Genomic DNA, 14,044 nt, shown 5'->3' on the forward strand with positions numbered 1-14,044 from the left:
CGGGAGGGTAAACAAGTCACGGTGCTGTCATTTAATTAGATTATGGCTATGCTTTTTGGACTGCAGTGATTGTTTCTTTGTTTGAGAGTCCGGGCCGCATCCTTCTTGTTTGCTGGCTGTGTTTTCCCCTCCGGGTGGTTCTGTCATGTCGGGGATGCAGCAGCTCAGGCTGCTGGTCAGCGAGCGGCTAACGGCGGCTGCAGAGGAAATCTTCGGGCTCGTTGAGAGGACAATAACGGAGTATCAGGAAGAGGTGGTCCGCTCCAAGAGAGAAATCATCCAGCTGAAGCAGCAGATCGAGCAGCTGACCGTCTTACAGCCCCGAGTGTCATTGTTCAAAGAAGGTTGGTAGCGACGCCTTCGTTACTTAGCTATTGCTAAGTAACTGTGATGTATGTAATGCAGCTAGAGGTAAATCCATCTGTCGATTTCTGTTGCTTCACAAGAACTTTGTGAACATTTACTAGCCTTTAATTGCCAATAAATACACAAAACTCTTTCGGCAACATTTCTTCTCTGAAGTTTAACATTTATCGTATGTATTTTGTCTCCAATCAGTGCCAGAGAATCAAATTCAGCTTCCAGTTGAGCAACAGAAGGAAAGTCAGGCGTGTCAGAAGGTTAAAGAGGAGCAGCTGGATGTCTGCATCAGCCCTGACCCGGATACTGATTCCTCAGAGGACGTAAAAGTTTTTCCTTACGAGTCGCAGACGACCCCTCGCAGCGACCCCGAGCTGTTACCAAGCGTCAGCTCCATCACCGTGACTCTGAACAGCGACGACGTGCACAACGAGTGGAATGAGAATCCCGGCTCAGATTTGGCTTACTTCGGCCAAAGTCACAGCGACGCTTCCTTTCTGCAGCAGGAACAAATCCTGGATAAGAAGTCCTGCCGTATGTGCGGCGTGTCCTTCATCAGAGACTGCGACCTGATCAGGCACATGGAGGAGGCCCACGCCGGACACAAGGCCTTCAAATGCTTCGAGTGCCACAAGGAGTTCGCCCGCAGGGACAGCCTGGCTTTGCACATGAGGGTCCACACGGGCGAGAAGCCGCACAGGTGCCCCTTCTGCGAGAAGACCTTCACCCAGACCTCCAACCTCAGGGTTCACATGAGGAAGCACACGGGCGAGAAGCCGTACTTCTGCGACACCTGCGGCAAAATGGTGGCGCACTCGTATCACCTGAAGATATGCTCCAGACAGACCTCATACACGACAGACATCACCGGGGAGAGGGCGTTTCGCTGCTTCCGGTGTGGCAAAAAGTTTCACACGATTTCAGACCTGAACGTGCACATGAAGATCCACGAAGCGAGAAAATCGCACGCGCTTATGCAGGTTTTCTCTTAATCTACTGTTTGGCTCTTCATAATGTCTAGAGACGTTGTTTAGAATTGTGAATGCAAATGATTTTTTTCCACACATTAAAAAAAAAAAAAAGGTGTATAGGATTATATACAGAAGCCTGGTGTGTTTTAGGTCATTTTACTTCATGTTGTTTTAACTCTGTAATTAAACTGAGAATGATGAACACAAAAAATCTGCTGTGTCGTTGGTTATATTGACAATTGTATAAGCTACCCTGTAGATTTTAGTTGAGATTCTGAAAATGAACGTTTTTTTCCAGCCTGTGATGTTGGAAACGTGATATATAAATAAATCGAAGAAAACAAAATTAAATTTATTTTGAAATTACACGTACAAAATGTCTTGCACAAGTAATGCAGTGTCTTTTTCTACATAGCATAGCTAAAAACAGTTTAACCTCTTTATTTCACTTTGACAATTTCTAAATTAAAAAATAATATTTTTTTCCTTTCTAAATATTCTTAAAATTATAATATTTTAATCCAACAGAGCGAGCAGGATCACACTGATTAGACATGGGGTTATTCAGTTTTTATGGAATTTTGTTCCAAATAGGTGGAAACTGCAAAAATGATGAAACATCGAGTTCCTTTAATTCAATCCTAAAAACCTGCATTTGTTTAATGAATAACAAATGGAACATCATAAACTATACCCTGTCTTTCAACATGTCATCATTACTCCACTGTAATGTTTTTTGTTGTTGTTGCTTTATTATTATTTTATATTCATTATAAACATATAAAGCACTTAAATGTGCTATACAAATAAAATTGTCTTACCAAATTTGGCCAGCAGGAGGTAGTATTTCACCCAGGCAACCTGGACGTCATCATAGATTGTCTATTTTAAAGCGGTAGCACGATGCTAGGATTGCAAAATTGCAGTACACTACAAAATTGCCTCTATTTCTTTTGGAAAGTTTGCGTTACTCTTTGCCCCATGTACTGCGCATGTTTTTAATTAGGGATCTATAACCGACAATTCCAATCCTATATGTTTTTATTGCTCAATTTCTGTGTCAGCAAGGATGTACAGACATATGGTGAGGAGTGAGACCTCTGTCTCTGTCCTGCCTTCCAGTTTCCACCTCATTCCCATACAGAATAATGCTGAGAGATGATGGAGGAACAGGGTTGCGATTCTGACAGGCAAGCAAAATTAATTGTTGCTGGTAAACTAAAAAGCTGTACCGACTAAAATTTACTAACTTTTAGTCGGTTGTAGAGAGATAAGGTTTTATAACATGGCGGCTGATAAGTTACAACAGAAACCGGTTACTGGTGGTAAAGCTAGCTAATCTGCTGCGATGGGAACAAAAATAATGAGCTAATGGGGTCAGCTTTCTGTTTAAAACAAAACTAATTGTCAGTGTCAGATTACACTGACTTGCCACTTCTCTGTTTTTACTTTATCGTGTTAGTTTTCAGTTCATGTTTATATGTCTTCACATTTGTCTGTTTTTGTCACCTGTCTGCTCTGTTCAGCATGAAGACTGGGGGAAAAGGACAAGGTAGGAACCGCAGTGGTTGTTTTCTCTTTTCTGACAACAAACCCGAAGAGCTTCGCTAACCCAAGGCACTAAAACAACAACGAGGGACGTAGAATGCCATTCAAATGGTGAAACAGACAGTCGCTAACGTGTGTTTAAATTAAAGGACGGTATAATAAAGCCGTTAATCCATTACCGCGGAGCTGCTGCTGAACTGTGAGGCGGATTATCTTTCCTGTGTATCGGTTTACTGGCCTCTCTCTCTCTTTTTTCCACAAACGCCTCAGCGACTGAACTAAAGACATGAACGTTACACATAAATGTAAAACTGACTTTTAGGGAAACTCAGAAAGACAACTTCCGCAAAATATTAACTATCAGCAGAGTCTCAACAACAACAAAAATCAGTCTGCGTGTTTACTTCATATGAATTTATGCAGACTCATTCAAAAAATTTGAATATCAGACGATTTTCCACTTACAGATGGCATTTAAAATGAGTCATCTGTAAGTGACTTTTTCTTATTGGTTTGGTGTTTTATGTTAATAATTTAAAAAGTCCTATTTTAAAAAACAGAAACGTTGGCTTCATGAACAGTATGGTTAGTACTCGCTTATTATACAATAATCTGTTTATTGTATTATGTATTATGAAAATGTTCTTATTTTCAAAAATACTTTTAATACGACAAAGGAGACTCAATGGGACGTAAATTCTAATTTGTTGTACATGACTGTAAATATTTCTCATAAAGAAACTGCTTTACAGATAAATTATATTTTATAATAGTATTATCCAACTTCTTGATAACAGTATCGTATTATTAGAGTCTTTGCATATAGTCTGAGTACGCTGGAATGTGAATATGTATTTAGCCCCCATTACCCTGATGCCACTAAATAAAATTCAATTCAGTTCATTTTATTTTATTTACATAGGGTTAGTTCACAACAAATATCATCTCAAGGCACTTTGCAAAAAAAAAAAAAGAAGCATTAATTTAAATATTACATGCATTCCAATTGTATTATCAATTGATTAGTCAAAGTAGTTTGTAAAGTTTCTAACTAAGGAAACCCAGCAGATTGCATTGAGACTTTGATTTGCAGCATTGACTACTCCTGCATGAGTATGTAGCAACATCCCTTGCGTGGTCTCATTGACTTTACTGCAATCCCAATGAAGAAATCCAGTGAATAGACCGTAAACATACAGCCAGAGATATACTGGAATAATCAAAGCAAATTCTTGTGTCGGTCCAGAGCTAAATAGACTCAAAATCAGTAGCAAGACTTAAAATTTTATATTTGCAGAGCCTTCCCAGTCAATCTGACTGAGCTTGAGCTTCTTTGCAAAGTATATATCAACCATCAACAGTAAGCAAGATGATTAGTTTATGTCCGGTTGGCCCTGTTTCCTGTCCTGAGGTTACTATTGAAATCACAAACACTATGATGTGTCTGTTAGGAGCTGTTTTCTACCCCATGCTGGACTAATCATGTTCTAATGCCAACCTAACTGGTTAAACACAACACAGACAACCCATAGGTGCATACTCTACCGGTTTGTTGTCCCAAGAAGTTGTAGGTATGATATTCAGACACATGGGTGTAAATTGCATATGGCAGGCTGTCGGGTTGGCCCCCAGTCGCTAGCAGAAGTGACCTGTAGTCATACCCTATGGCTCCGCACACCGTAATGTCAGAAGTATCACTGGGTTGTCTTTCTGAGTGCTGGTGTAGATGCTGCCGATGATGGCACATGGTGATGCAGAACACGAAACGACACCAAGTCCAAGGGTCTGTTTTCTTTACATTGGTCAGGATGATAAACGGCATCAGAAAGAGTTCAGTAATTCTGACTTGACATAGTTGTCTTGAATTTAATGCAAAGTGTGATTTTCTTGTGTTGTGTTTTGGGCAACAGAAACATTTATGGCCTGTGTGGTTCTTTGGTTCCAGTACCAGTCCACAGTGACATCTGACATCTCTTGCTGTCAACTCTCTGTTATCTAATGTATCTAGAATGTTCTGTGTCTGCCCACCTTCACTCGCTACTTTAGCTGACTGTCAGATGCTTCAGCAACTTCTTGATAACACCATTGCTCTACCATTATGCCCTCTGTTACCCATCCCACATGGTCCAGCTCCTTTGTTAAACCACTGACCGAGCATCAGTCCAAATCGGATCATTCCATCTTTGTGCTTAAGTTTTGTCACAAAGTGTTTGTTTTTTTTATTTGAAGTTTATTAGTTCTGTGTGTTTGTGTTTCATATTTTACAGTGTTTCAACTTATTTGAAAAGAGCCCTTTATCATATGTAAAAAAAAAAAAAAAGGCATTCTATATTATTTTTATGCTTTAAAATGTCATCGAATGAATGCTAGAAATCCTCAAATGCTTGAATTTCAGCTAGGTGTTTTCAAAGTTTTTAAAGTGCTTTGCATTCAGACTGCACAGTTTTGTAATAAAGTGCGGGGTGGGAGGATGTCATGGAGAAACGTTTGATTAAAAACCTAAATTTGGAAAGCATCATTTACTCTTGACACCAGATATTTTTATACACATAATGAAAAGACATCTGACCAATTTTACCGTAAGTTAAATCAGACTAAATTTCTGGTGTTAGGGCAGTTAGAATTACCAAAGTCATTTTTTGTGAGGCATAAAATTTTATTAGATTTTAGTTTACCTTGCCCTGCTGTAGAATGTCAAATGATATCATTTATCTTGAGTATATTATAAATGATATTATATACTAGTGAATAGAAACTGTGTAGTTTATTTGTATTGTTTTTGTCTCCAAAGTGTGGTGCTGAACATTTGTGAAAACTAATTTTTGAGTTTTAAACTGATGGAGCCCTATTTAAAACACTTTTGTCACATATAAAGCATGCTTACTATGGATTTTGTAGTGTTACAGCTTCTCAGTGCGGGTTTTGTTTGTTTTGGTTATTAAACCAAAACAAACAAGCCCTTTTTAAACCCAATTAAAAAGGGCTACATTAACAATCTTGGGGGTCCTGCTTTCTGAAACCACAAGAAGAATTTTCTTGTGATGTCAGGAAGTTTCTGAAGTCACAAAATTTCAGAAACAAGACTTCAGGATGCTTTGTTGAGCATCCTGAACAAAACTTCAAGACACTGTTGTTAAGCAAGAGTTATTTCATCACTAAATAGGTTTATAACTAAAGCTTTAACACAAGCTGAATGTAATAAAAAAAGACTCTTAAAGAATTGTGACTTTACTTTTTTTGTTTTCATCGCCTGTCCTGCCAGATGCATGAGGCCTTTGGGTCCTGCTAGACAAACTCATGGAGCCTGACGTGATGCCCCCGCCTTCTTACTCCCCCCCTTCGCTGGATGATGACGGTGATGACGGGGTGGGGTCAGAGGAGGATGAGTTTGGGAATTTCTCTATAGCGGGCGTTTGCTCCCCGCTCGGTCATGCCGACTTCACAGAGTCAGCAACTCATCAGTCGGATGGCCACCTGGTTGAACAAACGCAACGCATTCCGTCTGTGGAAACTGGAAACCGCCATCCTGAATCTTTGCACTACTCGAATGGACGGGCTGGAGAAGACCTACAGTCCGGAGCCCAGAGCTCTTCTGTGGAGGACACAGGGTTTGCTGATTTCGCAATGTTCACAGAGCAGGCAGGACACCCCTGGTGTTGTGGCTTCACGGAGCAGTGGGATAGCAAAGTGGACGAACGCGAACGTGTTTCCGGGCAGGAGGTTGTCATGGAGTCTGAGCCTAGATCCCAGCACGCCTGCAAGGCAAATGGAGGTATCTGCGTTGAGGGTGAACACTGTGAGAAAAGAGATGCAGCACTTGTGCAACCACCTCAGGTCCACAGTCAGCCTCAGGGAGACGAAGGAAATGCTTTTTTGGGATCAGCTGAGGAAAGGCAAAACGTTGTTGGAAAAACTCCAGAGCCTGCTTCCGACAGGGTGTCCTGTCATGACGATTGGTCGTCAGAGGAACCAAATGTTTCATCCCTTACATCTCAGCATGGCCAGTCTGCTTGGGACCAGACTGATGATGAGGTGGAAGACTGTGGATATTCTGACGCTGTTGTCAGCAGCACTCTGGAGAACCTCGGCCCATCTGAGTTGAAGATCAATGCGCCTCACTGTGATGCCACTCAGGAAACCTCGGCTACCTCCTGCCCAGAGAAACATACATACTTCACCAATGCTAATGCCTTGCGTCACAGGGAACCCGCTGAGACAGCTGACACGGGAGTAGAGAGTCTGGGAACCCTACCACCCAGTGACAGCTTTGCTGATTTCTGCTTGGCGCCCACGCAGGACGATGAAGAGGGACCAACGTGGGCGGACTTCACAAACCAGAGCGGACCGACAGAGGGAAGATCGTCGACACAGCGCAGTGAGCTGGTCGATGGACAAGATGGAGTAACAAGAATGAATAGCTGTCAGGTAGAGAACTGATCTTTGAAAAAGAATCTCGGCTTTGTTACCATTCATCAGCACTTTTTCTTTTTTCTTTTTGTTCTAATTGTTCAGAATTCCCTGTCCTATCATGTCCAGCGGCTCCTCCAGTCCAGCTTCCCAGAGGTCTGTGTCCCTGCTGTGGAAGGTGAGGAGGACCTGTCCAACCTCAGTGCTTTACTTCACATCCAGCAGCCTCCAGAGACGGAGGAGAAGAGCCCAGAACTCAGCCGTTCTCTGAGGTGACGACAAATAACTCAGCTGCTCTGTCCAGACTATAGAGTTAGAAAACACATTCATGACTATAATGAAATTTCTGAATGGGTTACAAATCTACAAAATTATTCAGGGTGTCCATAAACTAGCATTCCTTAAAAGGTCTTAAATTTGTGTGTCTAAAATTAAGGCCTTAAAATGTCTTGAATTCTTATATAAGTTACCTTTTAATGTTAAGTACATGAATCAGGTTTGTTGTGGGAGGACTGAAGTAGTTTTTTGGATTCTGGTAAAAGCTTCTCATCTACTTTTGCAAACTAGCTAGCTTTTTGCCTCTATTATGGACACAAACCCGGGTTCACAGTTTGTGCTATGCTTCATTGTTATGCCATTCCTCATAGTAATAGTTTTTTTGGTCTTAAAATTCGTTCAAGGTGACATTAAAAAGCTCTTTCAAAGTCTTAAATTTGACCTGCTGAACCTGCAGATACCCTTTGCAGTATTGTAGTAAAAGAATATTTTAATTAATTTGAAGGCCAATTTTTAAAAATATTTATATTTATTTATTTTTTCTGCTTAATTTCACATTTTATGTTATATTTCTATAGAAATGGTTTGGGTTGTAGTTATACCCATGGAACATTTTCATATTCTGTCATGCCAAATGCAAAATTCCGTCTTTTTTTTTTAATCGGTAGCAGAAAAATGTCACAAACTAAATTAGAATTGATTTATATTCAGCACCCTTTTACAACAATAAATAAAATCTAGTGCAACTACTTACTTTCACAAGTCACTCAATTAGTAAATACAGTCCATCTGTGTGTTTTCTGCATGGCATGCATGGGGAAAGCAGAATGTGGCAAAAATAATATTATCCATAATTTTTGGGGGCAACTATGATGTCTGGTGCCAGAACCGTCAAAATGCAAGTTTGATTGCCCATAGAGATACCAATTAGTATAAAGCATTATACCTTATAGGGCTGTTTGGATCAGATTTGCTTCTCAAATCTGGTCTTCAGGATAGACATTTGCATGTCATTTGCAAAGTTTTGATTCTCCAAACCTGTTTTGAAATGCTTACCTAAGTAACCCGATAGCCTCTGATGATGACACACCTTTAAAAAAAATCTAATTATTTTTCTTGATTTGGCATGAAGCCTCATTATACCTTTGTATTATTTCGATTTGCAGTCTCTGTGGTTTCACACTGCCGTTTTTGGTTAAGCACACATTGGATCTGGACTTGCCAGTCGTGAGCTGGGTATGTATCCAGTCAGATTGTCTAAGATACAAAAGTAACCATTTTCTGCTGTTTTTTGTGTTCCTCTCCCAACTCCTCCCAGGATTCAGCAGCTGATGTTCAGCCCACCTGAGGACATGCACTGCTCACTTGGTCTCCAGTTTAAGTGGGGAGGTTCTCACAGTAACACAACACTGCTCAGGTGCCTTGGTGTGGACACTAGGAACATTGTAAGTTCATTACATTTTATTTAACTGAGTCCTAACAACCTGAGCCAGCATATGTGAGGGATTGTGTTGTGTTTTTGTCCCCTGAAAGGTTTTTATTGGCACGAAGAAGCAGGCGGTGACTGTGCCAGCGTATGCCTCTTCCCTGGTGAGTCCTCAGACTTTTAATGTTTCATAATGATAAACTTGGTTTGCACTAATTATTGTGTTGTTGCTAAATTCAACACGCTAATATTACCTAGTGCCGATTAATCGAATTACCCATTTATACCTAAAAGCCTCTGTCCCGCTGAGGGTTACCTGGTTCACAGCAGCGTGTTACACGGTCTTGTACTGCGGTCAACAACGCAAACTCACAAAAAAAGTTGAGCGAGGAGAGTCAAACTGGTGTGCTCATTGGCAAATTTGGATAAAACCAATGACTTCATTTAAACCTCCCTGAATATGAAAACCTATAAAACTGAGAATCTTCATTTTAGACAATAAAACATTCTATTTTTTTGGGGGGGGGGGTAATGTGCATACAGTGGTGGTTTTTCATATGAGTTGCTGCCCAAGGCGGCATTAGAAAGGGGTGGGAGCCACCCAAGAACTAGCAAATAAAATATATCTTATCTGTCAGTTGTCCCCTGAAGGAGTTTTCTACTACTTGCATGCATGAGTACCGTGACGATACCTTTCATCCTAATTGGTCGGAGTGTGGTAGAAGAAGCGGCGTTGCGTTGCGTATTTATGTTTCAAGCTTACAAAGTTAAGCATAGTGATTAATCACAGCGCTACAGTGTGATTAATTTAATATGTTCACCACACTTTTTAAAATGTAACCAAGTCTCTTAATATTTCATCAGGGAATGCTGGACCCCACCAAAGACCCTTCGCCGGCTGTGTGCTCTCCAGGACGCACGGCCGTCGCGGCAACCTCAGGGCCCCCGGAAAAGCAGAAACCCTCGACTTGTTCAGCGCAGGTGGCGTTTGCTAACTCAACACGACAATAAACGCATTAAATCCGAAACACTGATATCCGTTTGTCTGAGCAGGAGCTTCCTTCGAACCAGCTGGACGGGAGCTGTAGAGGCCTTCGCAGCTCCCAGGAGGGTACGTCCCCTTGCCGAGCCCCTCACCCCTAGTAGTCTGCCAGCCACGCCCGATGGCTGCTGCTATAAAGCCAAAAAGTGTCTCACTTCCTCCAGAGCATGCTCTGCTTCTGTCGTTTTTTGATTTTTTTGTATTTTTTTCCCTCTTTCTTCACTCAGCTGATTAGCGCTGAAATTATGTTGATAACAAAGCAAGTATAAGAAGAAAATCTTCTTCTTCTGTTGTTTCCTTTACCTCCTGTGACCTTTTGGAGCGTTTATCTCAGTATTTATCAGTCCCATTGTGATGAGGAAAAGATGAATATATTCATATTCAGTTCATGCATACTGCAAAGACACAAAATCTTACCAAGTAATTTTGTGTAGCTTCTAGTGCAGATATTTTAGTACACTTGAAATAGTACAAAACGAACTTCCAAGTAACTTTTCAGCAAGACATACGAGCTTGTTTTAAGTCAATAATTCCTAAATATTTATGAAAAATTGGCAGATTATTTCATTTATAACAAGACATTTTCCCCATGTTGTAAGTGAAATAATCTGCCAGTAGAACTAGTACTTTTTCCCAACAATATTAAGGAATTACTGACTCAACAAAAGCTCCTATTTCTTGCTGAAAAGTTACTTGTAAGTTAGCTTTGCCTTATTTCAAGTGTTCTAAAATATTTGGGTTAGAAGCTACACAAAAATTACTTGGTAAAATTTTGTGTTTTTGCAGCGCACCTGCTAACTTATACCTGCTCCAAAACTCAGTTGTTGTTTTTTCCTGCAAAGGTGTCAATATAATTTGGTTGTCACCTTTTATTTGACGTAAAAAGGTTTCTACTTCAAAAAAAGGAAAAAAAAAACAAAAAAACATTTCCATATTATTTTTTATTTTTGCCTCACAAGGCCTTGATGGTTCCCTGAGCTTCGGAAAAGCTTTACTGATAAAATATAAACAATACACACACATCAGCTCAGGTCATCAGCTCATCTTTGCTCAGGAATATTTTATTAAATCTGCTAAAATTTTATTTGTTAAACATTTTGGGGGTAAAAAAAAAAATTCGAAAATTGTCATGAAACTGGACATTGTTGCATATTTTTAAGTAAAGTTTATGAAAAAAACATTAAAATATCCATTGCAAAATATCTCTAGCTCCAGCAAATTTTCACACATTTGTTTTTTTCTCAAAGACAATTTTGAATATTGTCTCGTTTTCCTTCTGCACTTCCTTGTGTTGACTTTTCATATGACATCCATCACAAACGCTAGTTTGTGGTGTCAGCATTACTAAATGTAAAAATCTTCAGAGGGTTTGCACTGTAAATGAAATGTGCCTGTGCTGCAGTACTTAAAATATTAACTACCAGCATAACTAAACTGAATGTTTGCTAACACGCACAGGGAAGCTAACTAATGTAAATACACCTATATTACCTTCAGAAACTCACCTGATCAGCATGTTATTCCTCCTCAAATGAAAACGATATAAACACTGATTCATATGAGCTCATCTCACTCATCATTTTTGAAATATTAACATCCACATTTTCTGAAATGCTAGCATTCTTTATTAAAATGGAGAATTTTAAATGTCCCCCCCCCCAAAAAACAAACAAAAAAAAAATTTCCTCTAACCTATAGAGGGCAGTATGTTTTAAAAAAAACAACTTTTATTCAAAAATAAATCAAACCTCATTGCAGCAAATGTAAATAAAGCTTTAAAACCTGCATCCTCAATCCAGCTGTAACTTTCTACTGATTTTGATCGTTTTCTTTATTATTTAAGCACCTTAACTTGTCTCACAAGCTGAACTCCTCATTTAGAGGCTTGTAATACAATCATTCTAATCATATTTGTTGTTTTTCATTACCGATAAAAATTGTTTCTGCTTCAAAAATACGGCAGAAATTTTTATTGATGAATTGTAACTTGTGCCAGCAGTGTTTTTTTTTTCCTCCCTTAGACTGTTATTTTTATCTTTTTTTTTCTTATTCAGTTTTATTGCTCAAATTGAGACATTCGCTGCATAACAGACTGTTGGGGAAAATCCTTGTAAATACTGAAATAAATCAGTTGATCCTCCCTGTTTGGTCTTCTCCTCATACCTTTCACGACTATTAAAATTGTACAACTTTGCTCTGTGGTTTGAATGCAAAGTTGAGATTTATTTTTGTATGTTTTTTTTTTATTTAATTTTTGAATGTTTTGTATGAAGATAACATAGTTCTTTACAAACACAGACAGGGAGAAACTGCATCTCCTTTAAGTTGCTCTTTTTTTGATAAAAATAATAAAGTGCATTTTAGAGGAAGCTTTAAAAACCAAATAGTGAGGTTAATTAGAGACTGAAACAAAGCCTCAGTTCTCATTTCCATTCAATTTCTTCTATTGATATCAGTCTGTTCCTCATTCAACCTTGATTATTTTGGGTCTGAGGATGAGAGCAGATCCAGTGGCAGCAGCCGAGCCAGCAGTCCTCCTCCAGGTCAGCACACAGACGTTGGTGAAATTTTCCGTAAATATTGTTGATTTATGCTCCTGCAATTCTCTTGAAGCTTTTGTCCCCTTTCATGTGTTTGCTGCGCATATCTGCGTCTGAAGGTGTCGACCGTGAGCTGTATGAATTAATCATAAGCAAACTGGAAATCGACAATAAAACCAGTCAGAGAGAAGACACTCTGAACCGCCTGATGTCCGCAGCAGGGAGCACGAGCATTTCTGCCAGGTTCGTCAGCAAAAACTGTTCAGATGCTGTACATTTTTGTGCGTTTTATTAAGCCTAATACAAAACCACTTGCAGAAACCAGCCATTAGTGTTTAAATCTGTTTATTTGTGTTTCCGTTGTTGATCAGGAAGCCTTCAGCCCAAGAAGAGCTGAGCGGAGAAGCTGGCAGAATGATTTCTGAACTTCCTGACTTGTCCTTCATGCAGGCCAAAGTTCTGATGTTCCCTGTCTTTCTTGCACCCGAAGCTCACAGTTCCCCAAAACTACTTTAGTATTCTTACTCATACTCAGCAGCCACTGACAACTCACTTGTTCGAAAAGACAAATAAAGAACAAAATATACGTGTGTGTACAGCACATGAGCTGATGTAGATTTTAAGAAGTGCAATCTGAGATGCCCCCTACTGGCCTAATGTGTTTGGTCAAGGATCGTCATGTTTGGCTCAAACTATGCCACCTGCTGGCTATTTAATGTATCTTATTCAAAATGGAAGGCAATCAAAACTATTAACTATTAAAACTTAAGCAGATATACAGCTGAATTACAGTGTATCCAAGTAGTACTGTCTTAAGGTTCAGTCTTTGGATTTTACTGCGGTATTAACCGACATGTATTTGCTTTAGGTATTGTATAATGTTGTATTCTTTGAATATTTTGAGTAGGTATATGTTTATTTTAAATAAAAATGTGTCAGACTAAACATATGTAAACTTATAAGTAACAAATTATAGGTCGATTTTTGCTCACATGTTATAGAGAATGTACTTTATGGATCAACTGAGAAGACCTCAAGAAGTTCCATTTAAATACATGCTGGTAACGGTTCAAAAAATTGTGATGTTTATTTGTTGTTGTGCTTAAATGTTTTAGATTATCATAAAAAATTATATCTGATATTAATTTATTAAATATTAATATCTGATATTAATTCAAAAAGGTCTCCAAGCCCTATGTGAAAACAAAATTTCTACAATATGTATTTTAAATTCACTACCTACATCCAGGCCTGACAAAACCTGTAGAATAGAGAAATTATTTAAATAGTCTCACAATGAGAAGTGAGACAAAATATCTCATAAAGCAACACACAAGGTCACAATCTGAAAATATTCAAGAACAGATGAGAAACAAAGTCATAGACTGAGGGAATCACAGTAAGAGGAATTATGCATTAAATTAATTGAGCAATTATGGGATTTTTACTACTCTGGCACAAAACATGTTTCTAA

The 14,044-nt window shown here is 39.1% G+C and overlaps 2 protein-coding genes across 3 annotated transcripts; both read left to right on the plus strand.

Moving 5' to 3' along the window:
• Positions 1–1,542, plus strand: LOC106913561 (uncharacterized). The gene is made up of 2 exons (XM_014980157.2): positions 1–344; positions 559–1,542. The coding sequence occupies exons 1-2, from the start codon at positions 146–148 to the stop codon at positions 1,350–1,352; spliced, it is 993 nt and encodes a 330-aa protein (XP_014835643.1). The 5' UTR covers positions 1–145; the 3' UTR covers positions 1,353–1,542.
• An 835-nt stretch (positions 1,543–2,377) lies between these two features.
• Positions 2,378–13,755, plus strand: aftphb (aftiphilin b). 2 transcript variants are annotated; one of them, XM_014980123.2, is made up of 11 exons: positions 2,378–2,521; positions 2,858–2,883; positions 6,142–7,304; positions 7,392–7,558; positions 8,881–9,007; positions 9,096–9,152; positions 9,853–9,969; positions 10,042–10,099; positions 12,487–12,573; positions 12,690–12,813; positions 12,942–13,755. In XM_014980123.2, exons 3-11 carry the CDS (start codon positions 6,177–6,179, stop codon positions 13,084–13,086), a joined length of 2,010 nt encoding a protein of 669 aa, XP_014835609.2. In that variant the 5' UTR covers positions 2,378–2,521; positions 2,858–2,883; positions 6,142–6,176; the 3' UTR covers positions 13,087–13,755. The 2 variants fall into 2 exon arrangements, with proteins under 2 accessions (XP_014835609.2, XP_087868977.1); XM_088012851.1 differs by having other exon boundaries at positions 7,416–7,558.
• Positions 13,756–14,044: the final 289 nt, after the last annotated feature.

Source organism: Poecilia mexicana, unplaced genomic scaffold (genome assembly GCF_051168715.1).
Source record: "Poecilia mexicana isolate PSO_F unplaced genomic scaffold, ASM5116871v1 scaffold_15, whole genome shotgun sequence".
Lineage (NCBI taxonomy): Eukaryota > Metazoa > Chordata > Actinopteri > Cyprinodontiformes > Poeciliidae > Poecilia > Poecilia mexicana.